Source organism: Paramormyrops kingsleyae, chromosome 22 (assembly GCF_048594095.1).
Source record: "Paramormyrops kingsleyae isolate MSU_618 chromosome 22, PKINGS_0.4, whole genome shotgun sequence".
In the NCBI taxonomy this organism is placed as follows: domain Eukaryota; kingdom Metazoa; phylum Chordata; class Actinopteri; order Osteoglossiformes; family Mormyridae; genus Paramormyrops; species Paramormyrops kingsleyae.
The window spans coordinates 11569915-11593973 of record NC_132818.1 but is presented as its reverse complement, the minus strand read 5'-3'; the positions used below and the strand labels follow the sequence as shown (position 1 = coordinate 11593973).

Genomic DNA, 24059 nt, shown 5'->3' with positions numbered 1-24059 from the left:
AAAGCGAGTTATTTCGCGAAAAATACTGCAGTGCTAAATACATTTCACCACATTCATATGGCCGGCAGCAGCTCTAAGACCGTTTTTGACGTATTCCGATCCATGGAGTACGCACCCTCCGCTCCTAGCAGCTCGGCTGCTCAGGTGAGTAAGTGGACCTTTCTGATGCACATTTGGCGCATTTACTGGCATGGATTAGGCGTTGTGTCTCTCGTCGGATGGTCTTGCACTTCAGAGGAGACTTTGTTCCATTTTCCCGAGTGTGCAAGTTTACTGAGTGGATTTACTGTATTCCCCCGGGCAGCCATGTGACTGACTAACGTAAGCTTGTGTGTGGGTTGATTTTCCGTGCTCGACTCCTATCTCCATCGTGATTTTTGTGCTGCTGGGGCTGTTTGCAATGCCCACTGTTCCTATTGGTTAATACGAGGGGTGGTGACATAGCTAATAGGATAGTGCCGCAGCCTAACCGTATGCAGGTGTCCGTCTTGTCCATTTCAGGCCTGGCTGGATGTTCACTCCCGTTCGCTGGGTTTTTTCATCAATGGACAGTTTGTTCGGCCGGCTGGCAGACAGGCCAGTGTTTTGACGGACGCTTCAGGTACCTGCTGTTTATGCTCCATGAGGCTGGAGGCTTGGCAGCTTGACCTGTGCGGCCCCATCTCCTCCTGCAGGTGGCAGCGTGTGCAGTATCCTGTGTGCCTCTGACGATGACGTGTCCCTGAGCGTTTCTGCTGCCAAAGCCGCATTCCGCGCTTGGTCCGGCCTGACTTGCCCTCAGCGAGCTCGTGTTCTGAGGAGGTACCCAATTACACGGGGGGGGGGGGAAGAGCAGGATGGAACTTGGCCAGTCCCTCCTTGCACAAAGTACTGGCTCCATGCTAATGTCAGCAGTAGGCGTGTTTTTGTGTTCAGCAGACCCTGCAAGATTTCAGGCAGAAACGCCTGATTTTTTTTGCAGCGGCGTTTCTCAAAATTCGCGACAATTACATTCTTTGTATTTTTTTTATAATCACATTAACAATTACAATTTAGGGCTCATTCTGAATTCAAGATATAATAGTATGTTCTTATAATAAAAGAACATACTGTCTTGGTTCCAGTTAGTTAAGTCTTGGTAAAATAAACTCTCGGTTTATCATTATTAGCAAATAAAATCAGCTCCAGTGACGTATGAGGTTGTTTACAGTACAAGCTCCCTGCAGCACGCCTGCTTTCAGCTGGCACTGGCCTGGTCACTATTTTTCCCTGAGCCAAGGTTGTGTGTGTGTATTATTAAAGGCTGGTTAACATCCACAGAAGTGTGGCCTTTAGTTATTCCAACCTCTGGCACAATCAAATACATCGACAGGAATATATATGGTTTCCTTTCCAAATTCAGGCCACATATTCTGCATGGAAGCCTGCCGATCTGTGAAAATCACGTTTGGCCCTGAAGCAGGCCGGGCCAGTAGCATGGTGGTGCTCCATGCAGCGTTGACCCATCTGATTGGTTCCTCTCTGCTCCGCCCCTCAGGTGGGCGGCTGCCCTGCAGAGATATGCCCAGTGCCTCGCAGAGCTCTGTGAGCTGAGCCAGTCCCCCAGCCCAGCAGCTGCGCTGGTCAGGTTGCTGCAGTATTACGCCAGCTGGGCCCAGCTGAGAGATGCTCAGCTTCCTGGCTGGAGTCCTGTGGGTGTGGTGGCATTGCTGCTGTCTGACGATGCCTCCGCCTACTCGCTCCTGCTGAAGGCCATGGCTGCCTTATCAATGGGTGAGTGTTGCAATTGGAGCACAGTGATCAGGTCCTTCTCAAAGCTCCTCCCCCTTCCTGAAATCCCTCCCCCATGCTGGCAGCCTCTCAACGTGTATTAAAACCCTTTAAAATGATGTCATAATGATGCCATGGTCACATGGTTTCTGTTTTTAAGGCAACACTGTTATTTTGAAACCTGGCACCGGATCGGCTCTTCCCGCTCTCCTGTTGGCCAGCCTCGGTGGAGAGGCGGGACTTCCTGCCGGAGCTATTAATGTGGTAATGGGGCAGACCCTGTCACTGGGGGTCACAGTAGCTCGATATCAGCACATCAGCTGTGTCACATACAGTGGGAATGAAAAGGTAAGGTTTTGTTGCTTAGTTTTGTGATTTTATATATATATATATATATATATATATATATATATATGTGTGTGTGTATATATGTATATGTATGTGTATTTGTATGTATGTGTATATGTATGTATATATGTATGTATATATTACACAATGTGCATTCACCATTAGTCAGTGCCTTATTAGGCAGCCTGACCTCTGCTGGTCAGTAATATTATGACATTCTAGCATCCTGTATAATGATAGCCTTGTCAGTGTGGTGGAAATTGCTTGAACAATCCCATCAGCTCCTGCACCATGTGCAGAACAGGATTGATGACCACTGCTTTCTGCTAATTGCTTCTGTGTTTGCAAAGTCAGTGCTAATGTGCTATACTGATTCTACCCCACCCCCACAGGAAGGACGGGCTCTGAGCCGGGAGATGGCCGGCACTGGTGTCCCTGTCTGGCTTTCCCTTTCCTCCAGCGCTGTCTGTCCCTTCATCATTTTTGATTCTGCAGATATAGACAGTGCTGTGGATGGCATGATAGAAGCAGCCTTCAAAAAGAAGAGAGATGTGAGTATTTGTTCAGCAGATGACAAACCACCATCCAGCCTGAAGGAGCCCTATGGCTGACAGCCATGCTAGAAAGACGATGGGCTAAATCGCTGACAGGCTCCCGGGACTCTGTGTCTGTACACACATCTGTGTGTCTGTGTCTCTGCTCATCTATGTGCACTTGTCTGTGTCTGCATATCTCTGTGTGCGCTTGTGTGTGTCTCTACGTCGCTGTGCGCTTGTCTGTTTTTCTGTGTGCGTGTCTCTTTGTTTGGATATTTGTGCTCTGTTTGTCTGTTTCTGTGTGCTATCGGTTTGCATAGAGAATGTCACTAAAGCAGCTGAAAGGTACAACAGCACGACCCATCCTGTTTAGGTTCCTGCTCTAAAGGTAAGGGCCTTTAGCCCATATGCTGATGTCGTTTTTCCTCTCCCTCCGCACTGCACTCTCTCTCCTCCAGTGGCGATGGGTGCTCTGTGTGCAGGAATCAGTCTGGGACGTCGTTGCTGCTCGACTGAAGATTCGAATGGCAGAGATGAAGTGTGTTCCCCTTCTGGCTGAATCTGATCGAGCCACTGTGGATATTGCAGTGCAGGAGGCAGCGCAGCAGGGGGCCACAGTGAGTCAAACAGTGTGCAGATGGGACAGGTGCTTTTCGCTGTGGTTACTGGCAGTCCTTTGGGGTTTAATTCTGGGTTCCAACATACAAATGATGCAACATATGTGCTTATAAAGGTAACATTTTAATGATGAAACTGTCCACATTCGTCTTCAAAGGTCATTGTGTTTCTTGGAAGTGTTCAGAGGGATGTGTGTTTCTGCACAGGTGATTCAGCCATGTCCTCCCCCGAGCTCCTCAGCCGCCTACCCCCCCACCGTGCTCTGGGGGGTCGCTCCCTCCTGTCCCTCTGCTGTGTCCCCACCCCCAGGGCCCGTCTTGCCTGCCCTGTGCTTCAGGACCACTGACGAGGGCATCACTCTTGGTGTGTGTGTGTGTGTGTGTGTGTGTGGTCGTGTGAGCCAACCAAATGTCCCAGACCCGAGTGATTAATCATCAGTGGAATATTTCCTTTTCCAGGGAACCACTCGCCACACGGACAGGCTGGCTGTCTGTGGACAGAGGATCTGACTCTCGCTTTAGAGGCTGCCAGAGGGTGAGACACTATCCCCTTACCTGTCTGCCTGATCCCCGCCTGCCTCACTCTGTCTCCGTACCTGTGTACCTCTCTTATGTTTTCTCTGGCCTCCCTGTCTGTCTCCCAGTCTATCCATGGGCTCCGTGTGGCTAAATTCCCACTCCGTCCTGGATCCATCGCTCCCCATCTCGGGAGCAAAGGAGAGTGGGAACTGTACCGACGGGGGCAGAGAGGTGAGGTGGCCTCCTGTCTTTGTGTCAGACTGCATACCTTCAGCCTCACCCTCACCCCTACCCCATTCCCGCCCACTGGTAGGGACTGTTCCAGTTCCTGCGCCCCAGTACCTCCTGCTGCCTCCCTCCGTCTTCTCCTCTCCCTATGGATTACACCACGTTCGGCTCCACTGTGTCAGGGCCGTCTGCCCCAGCGGAGCACAAATCCGATCAAAAGTGAGTATTGAGTGTGTGACTCTCCGGCCCTGTTTACACTTGGTATTAACGTGCATCCAAGGTGATCTGATCACAAGAGGACAGTGCTAAATACAGGTGTGAACGCACTCAAAATGCATTGAAATCGCATCGAGATCCGATCGCTCAAACCACATTCCGAGGTGGTCTGGAACGCATAGGGCCACATTCTTACAGCAGTGTGAACGCGAATGTGTCCCGGGCTGCATTGAAGGACCACCTACTCAGCTGACGTCCTCGTTTGGGAGGAAGTACAGACATACAATGAATCTACTGGGAAGTTGGTTTAATATCGAACTGTTGTGACCCATTCATTGTCAAAGTGCGCATCATTAATGTTCCGCACAAATTCGGAAAAACAAATTGTGTAAAAAGTGATTCATTAAATTTGTTTTGAAATTTGCACAAATCATAAATTTCTTGTGCACTTTGACGTCCTTATTTTTGTCAAAGCTACTCCACGCTTTATTAAAATTACATGAACACAATCTTAACGCACGTAGGTATGAATGTGCGTTCAGTAGCCTAGATAATGGATGTTAATAGAAATATATTATAATAGTGTGATTGTGTATGTAGTTTTATATTGGGCTGTCTGGGGGCTTGAACTCCCGGTCAGGAATTCAGTCCCACTCCGGCCCTGACTGCATCGTTTAAACATCTTAGGTGGTGTGGTTACCCTGGAATGCGGCAATAGCTTTTGATTCCTTCTTTTCCTCCTTTTAATGTTCGGCAGATTCTGCATACGGAAGTCATTTACATGCTTTTTTAAATAAAGTGCGAGAGTGAGATCCGATTTACAAGCGGTCAGTCGAGAAGCATGCGGAGACTCATATTAATGTCAGGTGTGAACAGGGCCTCTCTCTCCCTCTGTGTCAGGGTGTGTATCAGCTCACTGTCTCTCTCTCCCTCTGTAACAACTGTGCTTCTCTTTTTAACTAAATCCCTCTCTCTGTGTAACTGCTCTCTGATTTTCTTGGCACGTTTGTAGGGTCCCTCGCTCCTTCCTCCAGCTTGTCGGGGGTCGACTGTGCAAGTCTGACTCCGGCTGCAATATGGCCGTTCGGACAGCAGGTGGAGAAGTGCTGGCTTACTGCCCTGACAGTGGCCGTAAAGATGTGCGTGATGCTGTGGAGGCTGCTTTGAAGGTCCAGCCAGGGTAAAGAGCGTCACTTCAGCGTGTCTGTTTGTAAGCCACACCTCCCAGCTGTTGCTCACCGAGGTCACGCCCTGCTGCCTCTCTGTCCCACTTCTCTTAGCTGGATGAAGAAAGGCCCCGCCTCCCGCTCTCAGTCACTCTACCGTCTGTCTGAATGCTTGAATTCAAAGAGGCAGGATATGACCAAGTCACTCAGTACTCAGACTGGCCTCCCATTGGAGGATGCAGAGAAGGAGGTGGATCTCAGTGTCTCCCGACTCTGTGATTGTGCGGCTCTCTGTGACAAGGAACGGGGTGGTGTGCAGGTCAGACACTGGAAACAAACTGCCAGCAGTGATTAAATCTCCATGCTGTACTTACATATATGTAATGTATACACTGCAATGTCTCCCTCAGTCGCTTCTCCAGTCTGGCTCTGCCCTGTCTTTGCCAGAGCCAATAGGAGTGGTGGGTGTGGTACTCCCTGACTCAAGGCCTCTTCTCTCATTGGTCTCTTTGCTTGGGGCTGCTGTCGCTGCTGGCAACGCAGTGGTCATGGTACCAAGCGAAAAGTACCCTCTTCTTGCCTTGGAATTTATACAGGTCTGCTCACATAATCTCACTGCATGTGTTTGTGGTTGGGGGGAACAGCAATATAACAGAACCTAATGCTGTTCTCTGGATTCTAGATCCTGCAGTTTTCTGACATTCCAGGGGGTGTGGTCAGTATTCTGACTGGTCGCCGAGACCATCTGACCCAGGCCTTGGCCAATCATAGTGTAATACAGGCTATATGGTACTGGGGTAATCAGGAGGTGAGCACTGTTCCATCCTACTCTTTGCGCTGTGTGAAAGCTTTGTCATATTAATAAATAAAATTTTCTCTCTTACCCCTCCTGGCCACTAGGGGCGCCAGTACCTTCAGTACACCTGTTCTGGTCCTCTGAAGAGGCTGTGGCTGAATGGCGAGGACAAGGAGATGGAGGCAAGCAGCGGAGTTGCGAGAGACTGGACTTCCCCTGACCCCACGCTCCTGGAGGAGGTGTGGGCACGTGCCTCGCGCTGGAAAAGTGTGTGGATCCCCACGGCATAGGAGGGTGGCCCCAGCAGGGAGGCATGTGATTCATGTCTTGGGAAGCGCATCTTTTTCAAGCTGTCATGTATTAACATAGGGTCTCGCTAACCCATAGAACCAGTTACTAACTTTTGTCTGTGATGCTCCAGGATGAATTATTGTTGGGGAAAGTCTAGCATTTCAGGGGGTGGGGTACTCTGTCCTGGGGGGTGCAAGTTGGCTGTCACATGGAGCCATGATGAACATCAACCGCTGGGCCCTCGTCCTGCCATGACATCCTCCTTTGTCACTATGTCCTGGTCCTCTGGCCAGAGTGCCACATCTGCCTGGCTCTACTCACTGTGTAATGGCTATGGTACGACTTTAATAAATTCTCTTTGCCATTGCGGTGCTTATTCTTGAACATGGAGTCATTCCATTGACGGTTTAGTTAACTCCTGTCTTTCTTCTTCTTCTACTGCACCATTTTTAAGTGAATGCACTTTGAATCCTATGTTTTTTGTCAAGTTTGACAGGCCATTTCTCAGCATAATGCATAAACAAGTCTTATACCTTCTGAAAGGCAAGGTACTTGGCAATTTCCAGACAAAATTTGGTACACTTTTTTTTTTTGAATGAAGTGCAGGGGAGAATCGACCCCTTAGCTTGCACAAAATGGCCTCAACAATTCCTTGGATCATCACTTTTAAATTTTAAACAAAAATTTAAATGTGATGATCGCCACACCCACCACCCTCACCGACTATATGAAGTGGATAGTTTTTCGTACCTTCCTCACCATCAGATGTCGTCGGTTGATGAGAGTGTGGTATTGGAGGTATCCCCCACACAACCACCCGTATCACCGGCCACTGAGTGGAAAGAGCAGACGATGACGGGGGCCTGCAGATTGGTTTCCAGTCTGGCAAACTGTTGAGGGATGCTGGCTTGTATAAAGGCAGCAATAGTAGCGTTCGTGGGTGAAGTCATCAGAAGGCAATTGGAGAAAGATTGATCCAGCTGTGTGGTGAACCACCCCAGGCAAAGAAATCACCCCTGCCTGTTCCTGCCGTAGAGGAATTACCTATTCATCCACTTTGATTCGGTGGTTCATGGATTTTCTAATACCAGGGTCAGGTTGTGTGGTTCATATTTGGACCTGAACTCTACATTGCTAAATCTAAGGCTCAGTATCACCAGAGCCAACGGGGCAGCAATGTGGACATACGCTTAAAGTTTGTAAAGGCTAAAAGTGTTTAGCCCTGTACCCCATAAGCAGGGTAGTCATTAAAAACTATACATTACTGACACATTCATGAGCCTGCCTGCAGGACAATCTTTTCCTCAGCAACTTACCACATTACATCGTTTGTGCAGTTTTTGTGGAGACACAAAACAGAAACCTGGAATTTCTGAGCCTCTCCGTGAACGACCAGCACATACCGAGCAAACCGTTCCAACCCGATTTCACCAAGCACCAGTCAGTCAGAGAGTTTCAGAACCTTTTTCTGGCTACAAACCAACATTTAAGGGATTCCGCGCTATGCACTAACCGTGAGGATTTTGAGAGAACAGTTACTTGCTATTTGCTCTCAGTCTCTACCGACATGACGAGCTGGGAGGAAGTGCCCTCTCACTTGTCTGGATTTATGGTTCAGGGCCTTGCTGGACCAAAAGATGAGTCTCATCATCTACGCTGTGTAATTGAGATAAACTTCAAGAGACAGGTTTTAGTGAACTTTAATTCATGAACATGTTATGGGGTGCATGTTATGGGGATTTGTATTTGTGTATGTCGTGGGGATGTCACATGTAAGTTTTTTTTTCTTTTGTTATACGTCTAGTTATGTCTTTGTCTTAAATAAGCCACCCAGGGATGCAATAAGAATTTCAGTTTATGACTGACTATAAAGTTATATCATATCGTATCGCATTGTATCTGGAATGCCTATTACAGCCCCTCTTGGGGGGGTGAGGCCTAGTGATCTGTTACCCTCCTTGGAGCCTGAAGAGGGGAAAGCTTCCGTTTTCGATTCTTACGGTTATCCACCCCATTTTCCTTACTACCCTAAAAGTTATATGTAGTCTTTAGGGAGGCACACTACCGAAATACGGTATAATATGCGTCAAGTTCAAGATGACTTTCTTCCACAGGCAGGACAAACACTGCTTTCTTCCTCTGGCACCGCTTCAAGGGACTGTCATTTCAAGAGACTTTGGGGTTGTACTGTGACGGTTTAAGGAAAAACGATGGTCTAGCATCCGAGTTCATTAAGAAATATTCAAAGTGCATTAACTGTGTTTTTTTTTTTTAAATGTCTGTTCCTCAAAACTTTTTAAAGAGTGTTGTACTTGTCAGATAAATGTAGATAGATAAATAAAAATATAAAAAAAAGAAAAACCGTGACACTGCTTTTTCAATAAAATGTTCCTTTTTTAACCATCTTTTTGGCGTTAGAAGCATTTTCTTTTCAGGCACTGTAATCACTGAAATTGAATCACTGTAATCTATCCACTGACCATTAGGGGTATCATTTAAAAGCCATATAAGATATTCTGGGGCAGAAGCTGGGGGTGTGTGAGGTAAGGGTCGTGAGTGTGTGAACTTTTCTCTTGTGCTTCTTTTTCACAGGTCCCGATGTAAGCTCCACCAGAAAATTCCCTAAGGGCTGGTCATATTCACCTGGCCTGCTGATGTAGATGGCGTTGTACCCTGTCACATAACTTTTCCAATTATGTGTAAAGCATTAGCCAACCTCATGCTGTAGTTTGACAGGCTGTATGGATATCTCATGTTAGTCTTTCCAGAAGAGAGTTTATAGGAAGACTTGTGATGCCAGCAGACAAGAGCCACTTCATCATTCATAAAGATGAAATTTTAAATCTCATACAGCTCCGAACAGAAAAAAACCACACGCAGGTCAGACACTATATATGTTTGGAGCATATTGTTTCACTGCGTGAGTTTTTACCCCACAGAGAGTTAAGCAGAAGCTTGGCGACTTGCCTCTTACCTCCGTTGAACTCAGTCTTTTTGGGATCTAATTCAATCCCTTCATGCTCGTCCTGGTTGTTTACGATTGTACGCGTCCAGCAGAGGGTAGACGAAAGTTTACTGCTGGGCAATCTGGTGGGGAGGACGGGGAAAAAGAGCTTGGGCAGGGTGTTCAGGGTTGCTTTGATCAGACCAGAGCATTCATTCAGAGGCTTAATATATGAATGAATAGCTACGGGGTGTCAGCTTTAGGTTGGATATTCAGATCCACGCTCTCCAGACTTAGCGGCGGTGCCAACAGATTTGTTAAACAGGATCTACCTCTCCAAAATCCATTTTGAGGGATAGCCAGCATGGATTTAGGAGAGGTAGATCCTGTTTAACAAATCTGTTGGAGTTTTTTGAGGAAGCTACTCAGGAAGTTGATGATAAGAAGGCCTATGATGTCATCTACTTAGATTTCCAAAAGGCTTTTGATGTTTTCCCCCACAAGAGGCTCTTACTTAAACTCAAAGCGACAGGTATTTTAGGAACTGTAGCGGCCTGGATTGATAACTGGTTAACAGATAGGAAGCAGCGAGTAGTTATAAGAGGCATAATGTCACAGTGGGTCGGCGTTCATAGTGGGGTACCGCAGGGTTCAATTTTAGGACCACTATTGTTCCTAATTTACATAAATGATATAGACATCAATATATACAGTAAACTGGTGAAATTTGCAGATGACACCAAGGTGGGTGGTGTAGCAGATACTGAACTAGCAGCTCAGCAGCTACAGCGGGATCTTGATTTAATTAGTGACTGGGCCGATACCTGGCAGATGAAATTTAACATAGACAAATGTGAGGTACTCCATGTAGGGAGCAGAAATATAAAGTACAGGTATTTTATGGGACCTACTGAAATAAAGGTAGTTGATTATGAGAAAGACCTTGGTGTGTATGTTGATGCTTCCATGTCTCATTCTCGCCAGTGCGGGGAAGCAATAAAAAAGGCCAATAGGATGTTGGGGTATATCTCCAGGTGTGTGGAGTTTAAGTCAAGGGAGGTAATGCTAAGATTATACAATTCCTTGGTGAGACCTCACCTAGAATATTGTGTACAGGTTTGGTCACCATATCTTAAAAAGACATTGCAGCCTTAGAAAAGGTGCAGCGTAGGGCCACAAGAATGATTCCTGGTCCTAGAGGAATGTCATATGAGGAAAGGTTAGTTGAGCTAAATCTGTTCAGCCTCAAGCAAAGGAGACATGATCCAGGTCTATAAGATTCTAACACGCTTGGATGCTGTTCAACCGGATAGTTACTTCAGCAATAGTTCAAATACAAGAACTCGTGGCCATAGGTGGAAAATAGCGGGAGAACATTTCAAACTGGATTTAAGGAAGCACTTCTTTACACAGAGTGTAGTCAGAGTATGGAATAGTCTTCCTGATAACATAATGCAAGCTGAATCTTTGGGTTCCATTAAATCAGAGCTAGATAAGATTTTAACAACTCTGAGCTATTAGTTAAGTTCTCCCCAAGCGAGCTCGATGGGCCGAATGGCCTCCTCTCGTTTGTATAGTTCTTATGTTCACTCACGCAAGTCGGCATTAGGCGGTCGAAACACAGAAAAATTCCACAGCCTCGGAGATGCTCGCGCACCGCTGATTTAGGGACCATCACCGAATTACTGTCAGAATAATAAAATACTGATTGCTTGCAATAACTTCAATGCAATGGGACCCAGTAACTCCAAAATGAGTGCATATTCTACAACTACCTGACGTACACAGGACACAGTGAATTTTACTCATTTAAAACACTTTATTGTATTTTATACGATCATTTTAAAAGGAAAAATGGGTAAATAGATTTATTTCAATAGCTTCTAGGCCAGGGGTGCCCAACTCCGGTCCTGGAGGGCCAGAGCCCTGTGTAGCTTAGTTCTTTCCCTGTTCCACCATAAATGACTCAGCTCAAGAGCTGTGTGGTAATTAGCATAAGGAGTTGAATCAGGTGTGTTAAATGAGGGGAAACCCAAAACTGTGCAAGGCTCTGGCCCTCCAGGACTGGAGTTGGGCACCCCTGTTCTAGGCAATGGGAGCTTATGACCCCAGAATGGGTGCAAATTACACTATTACCTGAGCACTATAGGACACAGCAACTTTCATTCGATTTTAACCCTTTGTTTACTTGATATAATTTTTATTCTCTAAAATTAGGCCTTTTTTTTCAAAAGTTCCTAGGCCGTGGGAGCCTGCGACCCAAAACTAGGTGCCAATTGCTATGGGCTGAGACGATCTGTCTTAAGTCGTCTTGCTCTCGCGAGATTTTTGTACCATGTGACATGGTGACGTTTGGCAGCGCCAGTTACAGACTTAAGTACCCTATGTGTGCCGGATGCACGATCGGTTCTGCGCATGCGCCGCCATGTTGCTGCACGATCGGACCCACGAAATGCTTTCCGGAGCCGCACATAACAGACAGTTTATAGCGAAGCTTTAAATCAGTAGTGTATATACATATATATAAATATATATATAATTTTTGAGAGCTGTGCAATATATGTATGTATATGATCGTAGCACTGTATTTAAACAGTTAAAAATATATATAATTACACATGCATTGTTTATTTATTTTAAGTTCTTTCTGTGTATTATTTATTTTTAAACTACTTTTCTAAATGACCTGATTTGAGTGTCCTTTTTTATTTCTGAAATCCATCCTTTTTTATTTATTGCAGTGTTCTACGGGACATTTATGTTCGACTTCTGGCAAAATAAATAATATTTAAGGTACAATAATGTTATGATGTCTTCACATCTCAGTTTGGAATAAAAAGGTGGTTTGACAGTGATTTGATTCATATCGTGATATATATCAATATCGACCGATATGGAAAAAAAATATTGAGAGAAGATTTTTCCATATTGCCCAGTCCTAATATGACATCTACATTTAACATTATATTTAACATTTACATTTATATTTAATGAGGCGACACGGTACTGCAGTGGTTAGCACTGTGGCCTCACACATCTGGGACCTGGGTTCAAGTTTCTGTCAGGGTTCCATATGTGAGCAGTTTGTATGTTCTCCTTGTGTTGTTGTGGGCTACACCTGTTTCCCCCCACATACCAAAAACATGCTGATGCTAACTGGAGTTACCAAATTGTCTGTAGGTGTGAGTGGTGTGTGATTGTGCCCTACAATGGGTCGGCACCCTGTCTTGGGTTGTTCCCTGCCTTGTGCCCGTAGCCTCTGGGAACCCCCCATGACACTATATAGGATAACCAGTTTCAGAAGATGGATGGATGGATTTATATTTAACATTTACATTTTACATAACTGTCTCTCTAAATGTTTGAAAAAGTGAAAGTGAAGTTGAAAATCATAGTGCATTTTTTTTTTACATTAAGCAATGCTAAACGTGGAAAAAACGAGCAGAATTACAGAACGTGAAATATTTTACAAATGGCACCCCATACTGTTCCCATTCATTCTGGCTAAATACAAATTTCCCATGGGACACCCCTTAGTCATTCATTCAAATATTAAGCCTCTGAATACAAACAGCACCCGATAGTACAGCAATGTAAAATCCACGTATCGAATGCGCTTGTCATCCTGGACATTGTGGCCAAATTATCCACGCTTAAAATGTGCTGTGCATGCATAGGCGTACAATTACTGTATCAGATTGCATAGGAAAATAACATTCTGAGATATGTCGTCAAATTTGGCTCATATAAGCAAATGTACATAAAACCATTGAATTCAAACTGTATTTACTTTAAAATGGTATAGAAGTTGACCATATTTTGCCTGTCCATAACCTATAGTATGTTGCCTTTCAGAAAGTATAAGATTTGTTTATGCATTACAGGAAAGTACGAATTTCATACGTCTTGTACTTCATGCATGTGACTATACGTAAATCACCCATTTTCTATGCACGATCGCTTAAGGAGTATTCTATGTATTCTATATCAATAATAATAATAAAAATAATAATACATAAAATTTTATTGAAGTGATCACATTGACCCAGTGATCTCTGTAACTTTTAAGTGAACGCAGTGTGTCAGACTGGATGTGTAAGCAAACATTTGAGTCTGTTATAAGACTACAATTTTTACGTTAAAATCATGAGATCCCCGCAAACTCCACATTCTGCCCAGGCTGTACACTGGCCTCGTGTCCTGTGCTGTCAGGAACAGGCTACAGCCAGAGGTGGGCACAAATACTGAAAATCTGAGTCCCGAACAATCTCTTAAGATATCGTTTAATGAAGATCTTAATTGTGACCTTAATAGTAACAGGTGTTGTGCCAAAAAGTGACTGTCTGCCAGAAACTGATTACGATCTGCGGGAACGCGCACAGCCTGTTCAAGACGCATCGCAGTTTCTGTGCGACTACAGCGGCCATTTTCGATATCAAATCGTCTTAAAGTGCAAAAACTATACAGTACATGTCAACTAATAGTTAAGTTATGTCTTTGTCACATTTAAGGGTTTGGTGAATTTTTAAATAAATAATTGTAATAAGAGTCATTGTTATCAGCTATTGGGCGACACACAATAATTCCAACTTTACCCTTATGTCTTGTACATATAGTAGTTCTTTTTGCATGTATATAGTTTTTTATAGTTTGGTCTTGCAAGCATCTGTTGTGTGTCGCCCACTAGCTGATGACAATGACTCTAGTAGTCAAATGAATAATCTAATAGAAAATATAATTTTCGACGATTGGGTGCACGAACCCGCCTCCACAGATTTTAGTATCACCAGTTTATTTTTATTTGTTCTATAAAACACCTGCATGCACCAATATGTATACATGTCATTGTTACTGGGACGAGCTATAGTACAACGAACAAAAGGAAAATTGTGTTACTGTCTTAAAATAAGAGAATGTCCTATGTTTGTCAGTACTGACTACTATAAGGACTATTCCATGGAGAGTTTTTGGGTAAAATATAAACTTACATGTAAATGAACCTGCAATGTCGGCTCTTATCAACCTCATAAAGTTTCGATATACTGTGACTTTGGACAAGCGAAAACTCAAATAAGAAACTGTTTTTGAGCATATATCTCAAAAAACGGGGCCAGCGCCAGTGACGCATAAACTATGCACCGTCAAGTTCACCAGGCGGTTCTCCCTTTTTAGACAAGCTCGGGGGCTACGTTTACGTCAACGTTTAGCTGGTAGAAATTAATGTTGTCCTTAGGAACAAAATTAGCTACCCTGGTTTATTCATATATGACAAACCTCAAGATGCTACTGCCTTATCGTGCCTGTTGAAAATAGCTAGAACGCCACTAGCAGGCTACGCAGAGCACTGGTGTTTGATGATTGCTCTATTTTTATGCCCAGTGAGTAGATATTACTCAGTGAGTAATATCTAATGGTATATATTTACTACATACTTTACCTTAAGGGAATTCGCACTGAGCACCCATCGATTATTGAAAAGGATGCTTAAATTGGTCCGTTTATTTTTTCCGCCACCTGCTTACAACAGCCAGCCTCTGTTGCGTCCCTATGGGCTGATATTTGTGCCACTAGAAACTGAATTTTGTATATTTGAATCTGCAGTTATCCGCATTACAAAACTGAATCTGAATTTAATAGTTTGAATTTGAATTCCAGTAACTCGAAATAGCATTTATCCTACCTCGAAAAATTCAGTTCGCAAATTCAATTTCAATCTAGTGTGACACACATCCGGGTCCTTGAGAAAAAGTAATCGACCGCAGATTCACAACGCAACTCATTTCCACGTTAACGACAGTTCTGCAGGTCGGGGTAAAGAGGAGGCGTGTGCCGGGATGTCAGAAAAACAAATGCTGGATTCGCAGGTTTGTCATTACCTTACGATACATATGAGAATAAGCTTTATATATACGAGCGATAACATAAGCATTAACCATACGTCTGGTTAGTATATGGTAGTATATGTGGTTTAATTAACGATTTCTGGCACTTCTAGTTTATGTTAATATGGTAGACTAACCCAAAACTAGCTAGGGATAGTAGGGATATGAATTTTACTTCTAGTTTAGTTTAAGTTATGGCTTGCCTGTTCATTTCATGTGGCTTTCTAGCAGTCTTTATGCTAAATATTTTTTAAAATATTCATCTCGTCGATATGAGGCGGAAATCAGTATTAATTTTATGTATGTAATATTATTTAGAACTTCATAATGCATAGAGAATGTAAATATGACCAATAAAGTTATGTCAATGGAATGACATTTTTGTGGTGTTCGTGACTCTTTTCCTTTCTTAAACACCTGCATTACTAGCGTGTTTTGGTAATGAAAATTGCCTATAACTGATTACATAAAACATTACATTTTTGTGGAGAAAAAAACACTGAATATGAAATATTAAGCAAATGTGTTTACATCCGCGATACACTCAAAATGGCGAATGGGGGCGTGTTAGACAGTGCAGACACGTGACTGACAAAGACCGATGCAAGGTTTGCTACTGAAGGAAGGGATTCGCAAAATTTCACGGCTGGGTGTTTAAAAAAACACAACTAGACATGGTCATGTCGCCATTATTTTCAGCCGAGGGACCAAATAGTAAAAGAGATGATTGACAAACATCATCTAGGGGTGTTGATCAAGGGAGAAAACAACGATGGTGAATGGTTGAAGAAATGATGATGCTTAAGTGACGAGATATTGTTACACGATAAGAAAATGTATAAAAAATTAGTGTAAAACAGTATTGGACACAATCCTGCAGGGTGTCCAGCCTTGGCTGTAACCTCACTGTGGCAATAAAGGCTGAATCTGAAGATCTACACAAGCGGCCCCTGACTCCTGATTGGCGGGGGAGAAAAAAACACAACACGAATGCATCGATACACATACCCCCCTGTATCGATCTAAATGTAAAGTTATAAAGCGGGTTTGAGGTGCTATGCGTCTTGTCTGCTGCATGTCTACAGCGCTCTCTGTGTACTGTGCTAATAACCGGAAACATCAATTGGACTGGCGTTTAATATGGTGATATGTATAAGCAGTGCTCTAAGTGGAGAAATAGAAGTGTCGCTACTGTATTGACCGTGAGAACGGCGGCGGGGGTGTTGGGAACAACAGGAGCGCCTCAACAACACTGACGGTACGGCGCGCGGTGAGAAGTGGTGGTACGATAAAGATCCCACATTTGCACTTGCGACACCCCGGCATACGCCTCCTCTTTACCCCGACCGGCAGAACTGTCGTAAACGTGGAAATGAGTTGCGTTGTGAATCTGCGGTCGATTACTTTTTCTTAAGGACCCGGATGTGTGTCACACTAGATTGAAATTGAATTTGCGAACTGAATTTTTCGAAGTAGGATAAATGCTATCTCGAGTTAGGTGTGTCACACTAGATTGAAATTGAACTCGCAAAATGAATCTTTCGAGGTAGGATAAATGCTATTTCGAGTTACTGGAATTCAGATTCAAACTATTAAATTCAGATTCAGTTTTGTAATGCGGATAACTGCAGATTCAAATATACAAAATTCATATTCAGTTTCTAGTGGCACAAATATCAGCCCATACGTCCCGCCCACTTCTCGTCCAATCATCGTCCCGATTGGCCGTTACTCTCCACTCGGAGCGCGTGACGTTGCTGTAAACAGCAGTATTTAAGGAGGTAAAAGCCGTCCTTTTTAAAAGGGGTTCATGTGTCAACAGTGATTGAACGGTACTTCCTAAGTCTGTGGTTTTTTTTGTTTTATTGGTAACAGTCGCAGTGATGGAGACCTCCCAGATCCGCCAAAACTACCACCGCGATTGTGAAGCTGCCATTAACCGCATGGTGAACATGCAGCTCTTCGCTTCCTATACGTACATATCCATGGTGAGACTTTTTGGTGGTAGGATGCATTTTGCCGTACCCTGCTTAGCTGCTTTTTTTCGCTGTAACCGTCAGCGTTTTTCATCGTATCATCTTATTTAGTTCTGTTCGTGATGGCGCTATGCCCGCTCCAGGTGGCTGGGTTGTGTATGATGTAACCTTACCTCCCCGTATCTCCAGGCCCATTATTTTTCTCGGGACGATGTCGCTCTCCTTGGTTTCTCCCACTTCTTCAAAGAGAGAGGAGAGGAAGAGCATGAGCATGTAGAGCATCTGATGGCCTTTCAGAACAAAAGGGGTGGCCGCAACTTTCTGCAGGACGTCAAGGTGGGTGCGCGCTGCCTCACCTGTTGGGCTAGGGTGGCTGCTGTGTTTGGTTCTGAGCCTGTGGCTTCCTTGTCCGCAGAAGCCAGAGCGGGATGAGTGGGGCTCGGGGCTGGAGGCGATGCAATGTGCCCTGCAGTTGGAGAAGAATGTGAACCAGTCCCTGCTGGAGCTGCACAAGATGGCCACTGACAAGACTGACCCGCATGTGAGTTGCAGTGTGTGAGTGCTCCTGCTGGGGGTGCTGTGTGTTCATTGTCAGCTAATGAGCTTTCTTGCCTGCCAGATGTGTGACTTCCTGGAGACTCACTGCCTGAATGAGAAGGTGAAGACCATCAAGAGAATGGGTGATTACATCACCAACCTGTCCAAGATGGATACTGCAAACAACAGGCTGGCAGAGTACCTGTTTGACAAGCACACCCTTAAGCATAGCAGCTAAGGCCTCCCTCGGGGGTGTATCACCACCAATGCCCCCCCCCCCACCCGGACCCTGCTATGCCTCTTGTGCTGTTTTTGTTAAAGTTGACTTGTGGAAGTTTGTCAGGTGTGGTGCTGTTCAGTACTGAAGGTGTCTTGGAGCTGATCACTAGGGCTTGAGCAGAATCCAATAAAAATGTCTGCTGTGACTTGTCTAATCGTGTTCCCTCTTGGAGCTGTTGGTTCATGGTGTACTTCATTATGCTAAACTTCACTGCTAGGACCTTTTGCCATCTATAGCCATGAATCTCAACTGAGTCTTTGCTGATAAGCACAAGCTTATTGAATAGCTGGTGAAGGTGTGCTGGAAGCTGGAGGGGAGTAGAAATATGAGCTGGGTGTCCCTCAGGACTGGTTTTAGATGCTGATCATAAAGTGAAGCTGGAGGGTTTTTAGCTGTTTCCACTCGACCTGTACACAAGTGTAAACCGGTTCACTAGCAGAGTGAGTTGTGAAGCTGGATGGTAACTCGATTAGTAAAAAAGGGGGAAGATGTGCATTCCTCCATTTCCCTTTGACCCATTACCAGAGAAATGGTTGAGAGGGTGGGATTAACCTTTTTCAATTTGATTGGAACAAGTATATGCTGCAGCCTGACAGCAGGAGGGAGATTAAATCAAATGCTGGTTTAGTGACTTGAATGGGCTTTGGGGAGAGAGGAGTTTAAGGCCCAATGTATCTGGCAAGGGGATTAGGGTTAGTAAGAGAGTGACAGTAACACAGGGCTGTTCACAAACCACTGACAAAGAGGAAGTATTTTCTTACCTGGTAAGTCATGCCTATTTCATGTCTTTATAGTCGTCCTCTGAGGGCATATGTACTTGACTCGTAAAAATGAATTGAAACCGAATCCTGTGTTTAGCTGCCTATCACAAGGGAGGTGATTAGGGTGAATTATCGCATGAAACTCTGGTGTTTCCTGCTTATGGCAGGAACTTACAGGAAATAGTTCTGCAGAATATCCGAGACAGAGCAATCTTTGCAATATTTAGTATATGAGTTTAAAATGTTCTGCCACTGCTTTTGCATGAGCTCTGCACACGCTTTCCAAGCCATTCATAATCATTTTTGTCCTTGCTATTTAACATTTATACTCCTGGAGAGATTTGTGAGAAATTAATTTAATTTGAACTCCTTTTTTTTTATTAAAAATACCCAAATATTTCTAACAAAATCACATACCAATAATTGATTTTTTTTCCAATATTGTGCAGCCCTAGTATATTATAGCAAATATTTTATTTATGTCATCCAGATCTGATTCTTCCTACCAGATTGCATTTATCATGAGTGACACAGAGCATTTTTTTAATGAATTTTTTTTAAACTTTGTTCATTGATGTTTTCTGAGTTTGTAACTTTTTCATCCAGCATCTCAGTCCTCTTGTATGTCAGTCATTCCTTATCTTGCAGTGATCCTACATTTCACTTATTGCATGGCTTCCTGATGTATGCAATACATGCAACTTCCAAGAATGTGCTGCTGTGCTTTGAGGGCTTTCTGCTCTCACCCAGGTCCACTGAGTGTCACTCAGCATGTCTGTGTGTCCAGGGGACAGGACAAGCTATCCTCTGTTTTGCTTAAGCTTTGGGATTTCTGGATTAACGTCGGCATTTAATCTTGTTAGTTTCTGGTGGTGGGGTGGGGGGGTAGGTTGTCACAGGATTATGATCATGTTGGATGCACTGTGTGGATTTTCCTGCATGGGTCATTGGCTCCTGGGGCTGTAGGGGTGTATCTTGGGTCCCAGGGCACAGTGACAGACTGCAGGGGATCCCATACGGGTCACAGGGCACCGGGGGTGTATTCCAGGTCCCAGGGCTCAGACACAGGCTGCAGGGGATCCCATATGGGTCACTGGGCACTGGAGGTGTATTCCAGGTCCCAGGGCATGGAGACACACTGCAGGGGATTCCATACGGGTCACAGGACTCAGCACAAACGCACACACAGCTGAAGTATGTGCTGCAAATTTCATGCTGATTCGTTAGTTCCTGCATATTGGGTAAAGTGTGTGGTGAGAAAAAATATGAGCAGGACAGAATCTTACGGGAGCAGGTGGGAGCGGTAGAGAGTCTTGCTGGAGCAATTGGAAGCAGGGCAGAATCTTATGGGAGTGGAACAGAATCTTGCAGGAGCAGGCGGGAGCGGGATGGAATCTTGCGAGTTGGAGTAGGACAGAATTTTGGAGAAGTGGGCGGGAACGGGATTTAAAGTTCCCTCCTGCCCAGTCCTCTATTTCAGTGATGTTGATGCTGGTACTGGTGTCTCACTGTTTTCATTTTGTCCTTCTGAGGCTGAGGAGCAATGCGATTGGCCAATTTGAAGGTCCTCCCCAGGGTTCGCCGGGCAGCAGGGCCAGAACCCGAGTGGGAGGAACCTGAGTGGAAGCCGCAGCACGAGCATGAAGCAGCCCCGGGCCCCGCCGCCCATCCACACCATCCAAGCCACAACTTTGACCACATGAAGAACAAGTTCATGAACGAACAGGGCAAGCTGCCGAGTGGGTAACTTGGATGCTGAGAGCGCACCCTTGTGGAGGTGCAGCAAAGGGAGGGATGGTAATTTGCTGAATGTTTTTCATTTGACCCCATTTCTCCATCCTCTCCTCTCTCCCATGTCTCGCTGGCCCTCACCTCTCCACGAAAGACCACAGTCATAAGAGTAAGTTCCTCCTGCTTTCAGTGCATCCCTCAGGCTCTCAGGCTTCCCCTCGCTCCTTCTGCCTTTCCACCCTGCCCCACCATACTCTCTCTCTCTCTCTCTCTCTCTCTCTCTCTCTCTGTCATTGTGGCTGCATCACAAGTAAATCACTGAAGCTATTGAGTTAAAATCAGTCTATAACATTTACCTAATGCAGACACAGGTGCAGTGCAGTTGACTTACCTGGCTAGCAGTGGCCGAATAGCCCTGTGCTGCACTGAGGCTGCCTTGGCAGCCTTACGGCACAAACTCTGGGAGTGTGATGACGCTTACGGGCTCCTGGCCCTGCCTGTTGCCTGTCTATGCCCCCCGCAGTGCCCGCTTGGGCCGTCGGTGCCATGGTCATGCTGTTTCTTGCCCTGGTGGGGTGCTGCGCATTCTGCATTGTCAAGAAATGTATCGGCAAGAAGAAGAGAGCCAAAAAAGCACGAGAGAGGAAAACAGGACAGCGTCGAAGGAAAGGTGCAGAGGGTGAAGGAGAGGAAGCGAAGGTGAGGGCAGAGCTGGACCTCTGAGAACATTGAGGGCAGGAGTGCTCAGCCCCGTTCATAAGGGCCACAGGCCACTGGGTTTCCATTCCTCCAGCCCACTGATTCCACATCTGGCATCCATCATGTTCTCCTGGGGCACTTTCGCAGGCTGAGAGGCCCTGTGGGCTTTTATCTCTAATCTCCATCAGAGATACATATCGCCATGATGATGAAGTGTTCCATCTCCCACAGGAGGAAGTGGAGAAGGAAGGGAAGGAAGAGAAGGAGCGTGAGAACCTGGGCAAGCTGGAGTTTACCCTAGATTATAATTTTACTGATAATCAGGTCAGCCTTTACTTGAATCTTCATCTGTGTTGGCCAGAATTTGCTGATGTGGTTTTCTGGTGTAAGTCATCATCATTTTCATCTTTATTCTCCTAGCTGATTGTGGGCATCCTGCAAGCTCAGGATTTGGCTGCGATGGACATGGGCGGCACCTCAGACCCCTATGTCAAAGTCTACATGCTTCCTGACAAGAAAAAGAAGTTTGAAACTAAGGTCCAGCGCAAGAACCTGAGCCCAGTCTTTAACGAAACCTTCACCTTTAAGGTCTGTGGCCCATTTTCCCTCACCGTTTTCCCCCATAAAAGCAGCTTCCAGGTCATTGTTGTTGGTGATGTGATCAATGTCTCCCACCTGTACCTATTCATTGTTGGTGTGAAAAATGAGCGTGATGTCATTGTTGTTGTCATTGTAGCCTTGAATGACACCTGAAGGAGAGATGGTACTTTTTTTAGCAGAACTGCACTGTGTTGTTAATAGCTTGGGGACTCTGCTCTCCTACCGCTGCATGTAGACAGACTGACACTTCTCCTTTGCTTCCCCCTGCCCCTTAGATCCCCTATGCGGAGCTGGGCGGGAAGACGTTGGTACTGCAGGTCTACGACTTTGACCGTTTCTCGAAGCATGATGTAATCGGCGAGGTCAAGATCCCCATGAACACAGTGGACCTGGGGCGCCCCATGCATGAATGGAGGGATTTAGAAAATGGAGAGAAAGAGGAGGTAGCCAGCTGTCACTATGCTCTCTAGTAGCCAGCTTTTCCTATGCTAGCTTCTTCACAGTACTTCCCCTCTTCGGTACTGGGGAAGAACATTAGTCTGATGCAGAAGTGGAAAGTTCAAGTTCAGAAAGTACAAATCCAGACCAAGGTTTTGTTTCAGCCAACTAGTTGAGCATAAAGAGTCACATTCACACTGAACTGGTTAGATGAAACAAAATCTTGGCCTGTATTTGTACTTTCTGGACCTGAACTTTTCCCTTCTGGCCTGATGTCTCATCTCCTTCTCAGCAAGAGAAGCTCGGTGATATCTGCATCTCCCTACGTTACGTTCCCACTGCCGGCAAACTCACCGTCTGTGTGATGGAGGCCAAAAACCTCAAAAAGATGGACGTTGGTGGTTTGTCAGGTGATTCCTCAGATATACCACGTGGTACCTTTTCTGTTGGCATAACAACGTCACTGCTGTCCATGCTAGTGGATGGGCTCTCTCACTTACTGTGCCATCGTGCCAAACTTTCCCCCTCACCTCAGACCCCTTTGTCAAGATTGTACTACAACATAACGGGAAGAGGCTGAAGAAGAAGAAAACGACAGTGAAGAAGAACACCCTCAATCCCTACTTCAATGAGAGCTTCAGCTTTGAAATTCCTTTTGAGCAGATACAGGTTTGTCCAGTGCACGCATGCAGTGCTGCAGTGCAACTACAGACAGATAAGTTGGCAAGTCATTTTAATGCTTCTGCTTTTATTCTCTTCTCTATGGCAGAAAGTGCAGGTTGTAATAACGGTGTATGACTACGACAAACTGGGAAGCAATGACGCCATTGGCAAGACCTTCATTGGCTACGGTGCTACGGGGGCGGGGCTCCGTCAATGGTCAGAGATGTTGGCCAATCCCCGACGCCCGGTGGCTCAGTGGCACACTCTGATGCCAGAGGAGGAGGTAGACGCAGCGCTGAAGGGGCCTCATCGCTGACATGTTACCGTGAAAGCGTACGGTAGCGCCATCGCTAACGTGCCCACAGCTTAAATGGTAATCCTAACCTACGGTAACCATCACTCTTTAAAAAACAAGTTGCTAGTCCATACAGTATGTAACTTGACTCATACACTAGTTTTTTTTATTGTTGCTTGTAAGGGTAGTAGCTTGAAGCCTTTGGTCATATTTGAAGTGTTTTGTAAAGAAGTGTATAATTAAAATATTCTAAACGTGTGTGTGTGTTTTACTAAGGAAAAAAACAATATATGACAGTTATTCCTATGTACAGTAGAAGGTGCAGAATTTAAGACTATAATAATAATAATCATTATTTATTTAAAAAATATTATTATTTTAGCTTTATCCTGGGTGAACTGCAGTGCTTCCCTATGACCACAAGGTGGCAGCATGCTGGCAAATGAACCACTATACATATTAACATACAGATGTCCATATTCCACCTGCTTATCCCATACAGGGCCATTAGGGGGACCTGGAGTCTGTCCCAAAGGGCACAGAGCCCAAAGCAGGAGACATCCCCTGTGGGTAGGATGCCAGTGACACACTATGGAAATGTTAGAGGAACCAGTTCAGTTATGTACACATATCTGGTGAGCTGGGGGGGGTGTTGTTTGTGTGGATGTGTATGTGTGTGTGTGTGTGTGTGTGTGTGTGGGGGGGGGGGGGGTTGAGGCCGGAGTGCAAACAAAAGACACTGTTCACTTTATACTACTGCATTGAGAGAGGTAGATTTTAACAAGTA

The 24059-nt window shown here is 45.1% G+C and overlaps 3 protein-coding genes and 1 long non-coding RNA gene across 4 annotated transcripts; 3 read left to right on the top strand and 1 right to left on the bottom strand.

The window, feature by feature from the left end:
* The first annotated feature begins 13 nt into the window (after nt 1-13).
* aldh16a1 (aldehyde dehydrogenase 16 family, member A1) lies at nt 14-6850 on the top strand. Its single transcript, XM_023798623.2, has 16 exons — nt 14-144; nt 502-601; nt 675-801; nt 1517-1752; nt 1910-2097; nt 2490-2648; nt 3092-3250; nt 3458-3614; nt 3710-3785; nt 3895-4000; nt 4083-4216; nt 5226-5393; nt 5494-5698; nt 5790-5975; nt 6062-6187; nt 6280-6850. Exons 1-16 carry the CDS (start codon nt 58-60, stop codon nt 6463-6465), a joined length of 2400 nt encoding a protein of 799 aa, XP_023654391.2. The 5' UTR covers nt 14-57; the 3' UTR covers nt 6466-6850.
* Nucleotides 6851-6904: 54 nt separating this feature from the next.
* Nucleotides 6905-15144, bottom strand: LOC111836933 (uncharacterized). Its single transcript, XR_011984764.1, has 4 exons — nt 15091-15144; nt 14848-14984; nt 9441-9553; nt 6905-7298 (listed from the first exon to the last, which is right to left on the bottom strand). It is a non-coding gene; the product is annotated as an uncharacterized lncRNA (long non-coding RNA).
* A 1934-nt stretch (nt 15145-17078) lies between these two features.
* On the top strand, nt 17079-18230 carry LOC111836918 (ferritin, middle subunit-like). The gene is made up of 4 exons (XM_023798610.2): nt 17079-17280; nt 17458-17604; nt 17684-17809; nt 17888-18230. The coding sequence occupies exons 1-4, from the start codon at nt 17176-17178 to the stop codon at nt 18041-18043; spliced, it is 534 nt and encodes a 177-aa protein (XP_023654378.1). The 5' UTR covers nt 17079-17175; the 3' UTR covers nt 18044-18230.
* An 84-nt stretch (nt 18231-18314) lies between these two features.
* syt5a (synaptotagmin Va) lies at nt 18315-23498 on the top strand. Its single transcript, XM_023798606.2, has 10 exons — nt 18315-18849; nt 20379-20585; nt 20732-20746; nt 21101-21276; nt 21508-21600; nt 21697-21864; nt 22152-22319; nt 22607-22724; nt 22850-22983; nt 23084-23498. The coding sequence occupies exons 2-10, from the start codon at nt 20390-20392 to the stop codon at nt 23291-23293; spliced, it is 1278 nt and encodes a 425-aa protein (XP_023654374.1). The 5' UTR covers nt 18315-18849; nt 20379-20389; the 3' UTR covers nt 23294-23498.
* The last annotated feature ends 561 nt before the right edge of the window (nt 23499-24059 follow it).

Excerpts from the sequence above, each read along its gene's own strand:
- aldh16a1 (XM_023798623.2), top strand. The coding sequence starts at position 58 with ATGGCCGGCAGCAGCTCTAAGACCGTTTTTGACGTATTCCGATCCATG. Across the intron at positions 3,251-3,457 it reads CAGCGCAGCAGGGGGCCACA|GTGATTCAGCCATGTCCTCC; the intron begins GTGAGTCAAACA and ends GTTTCTGCACAG. Across the intron at positions 4,217-5,225 it reads GAGCACAAATCCGATCAAAA|GGTCCCTCGCTCCTTCCTCC; the intron begins GTGAGTATTGAG and ends GCACGTTTGTAG.
- syt5a (XM_023798606.2), top strand. The coding sequence starts at position 20,390 with ATGCGATTGGCCAATTTGAAGGTCCTCCCCAGGGTTCGCCGGGCAGCA. Across the intron at positions 21,601-21,696 it reads ATAATTTTACTGATAATCAG|CTGATTGTGGGCATCCTGCA; the intron begins GTCAGCCTTTAC and ends TTATTCTCCTAG. Across the intron at positions 22,984-23,083 it reads TTCCTTTTGAGCAGATACAG|AAAGTGCAGGTTGTAATAAC; the intron begins GTTTGTCCAGTG and ends TCTCTATGGCAG.
- LOC111836918 (XM_023798610.2), top strand. The coding sequence starts at position 17,176 with ATGGAGACCTCCCAGATCCGCCAAAACTACCACCGCGATTGTGAAGCT. Across the intron at positions 17,281-17,457 it reads CCTATACGTACATATCCATG|GCCCATTATTTTTCTCGGGA; the intron begins GTGAGACTTTTT and ends CCGTATCTCCAG. Across the intron at positions 17,810-17,887 it reads CTGACAAGACTGACCCGCAT|ATGTGTGACTTCCTGGAGAC; the intron begins GTGAGTTGCAGT and ends CTTGCCTGCCAG.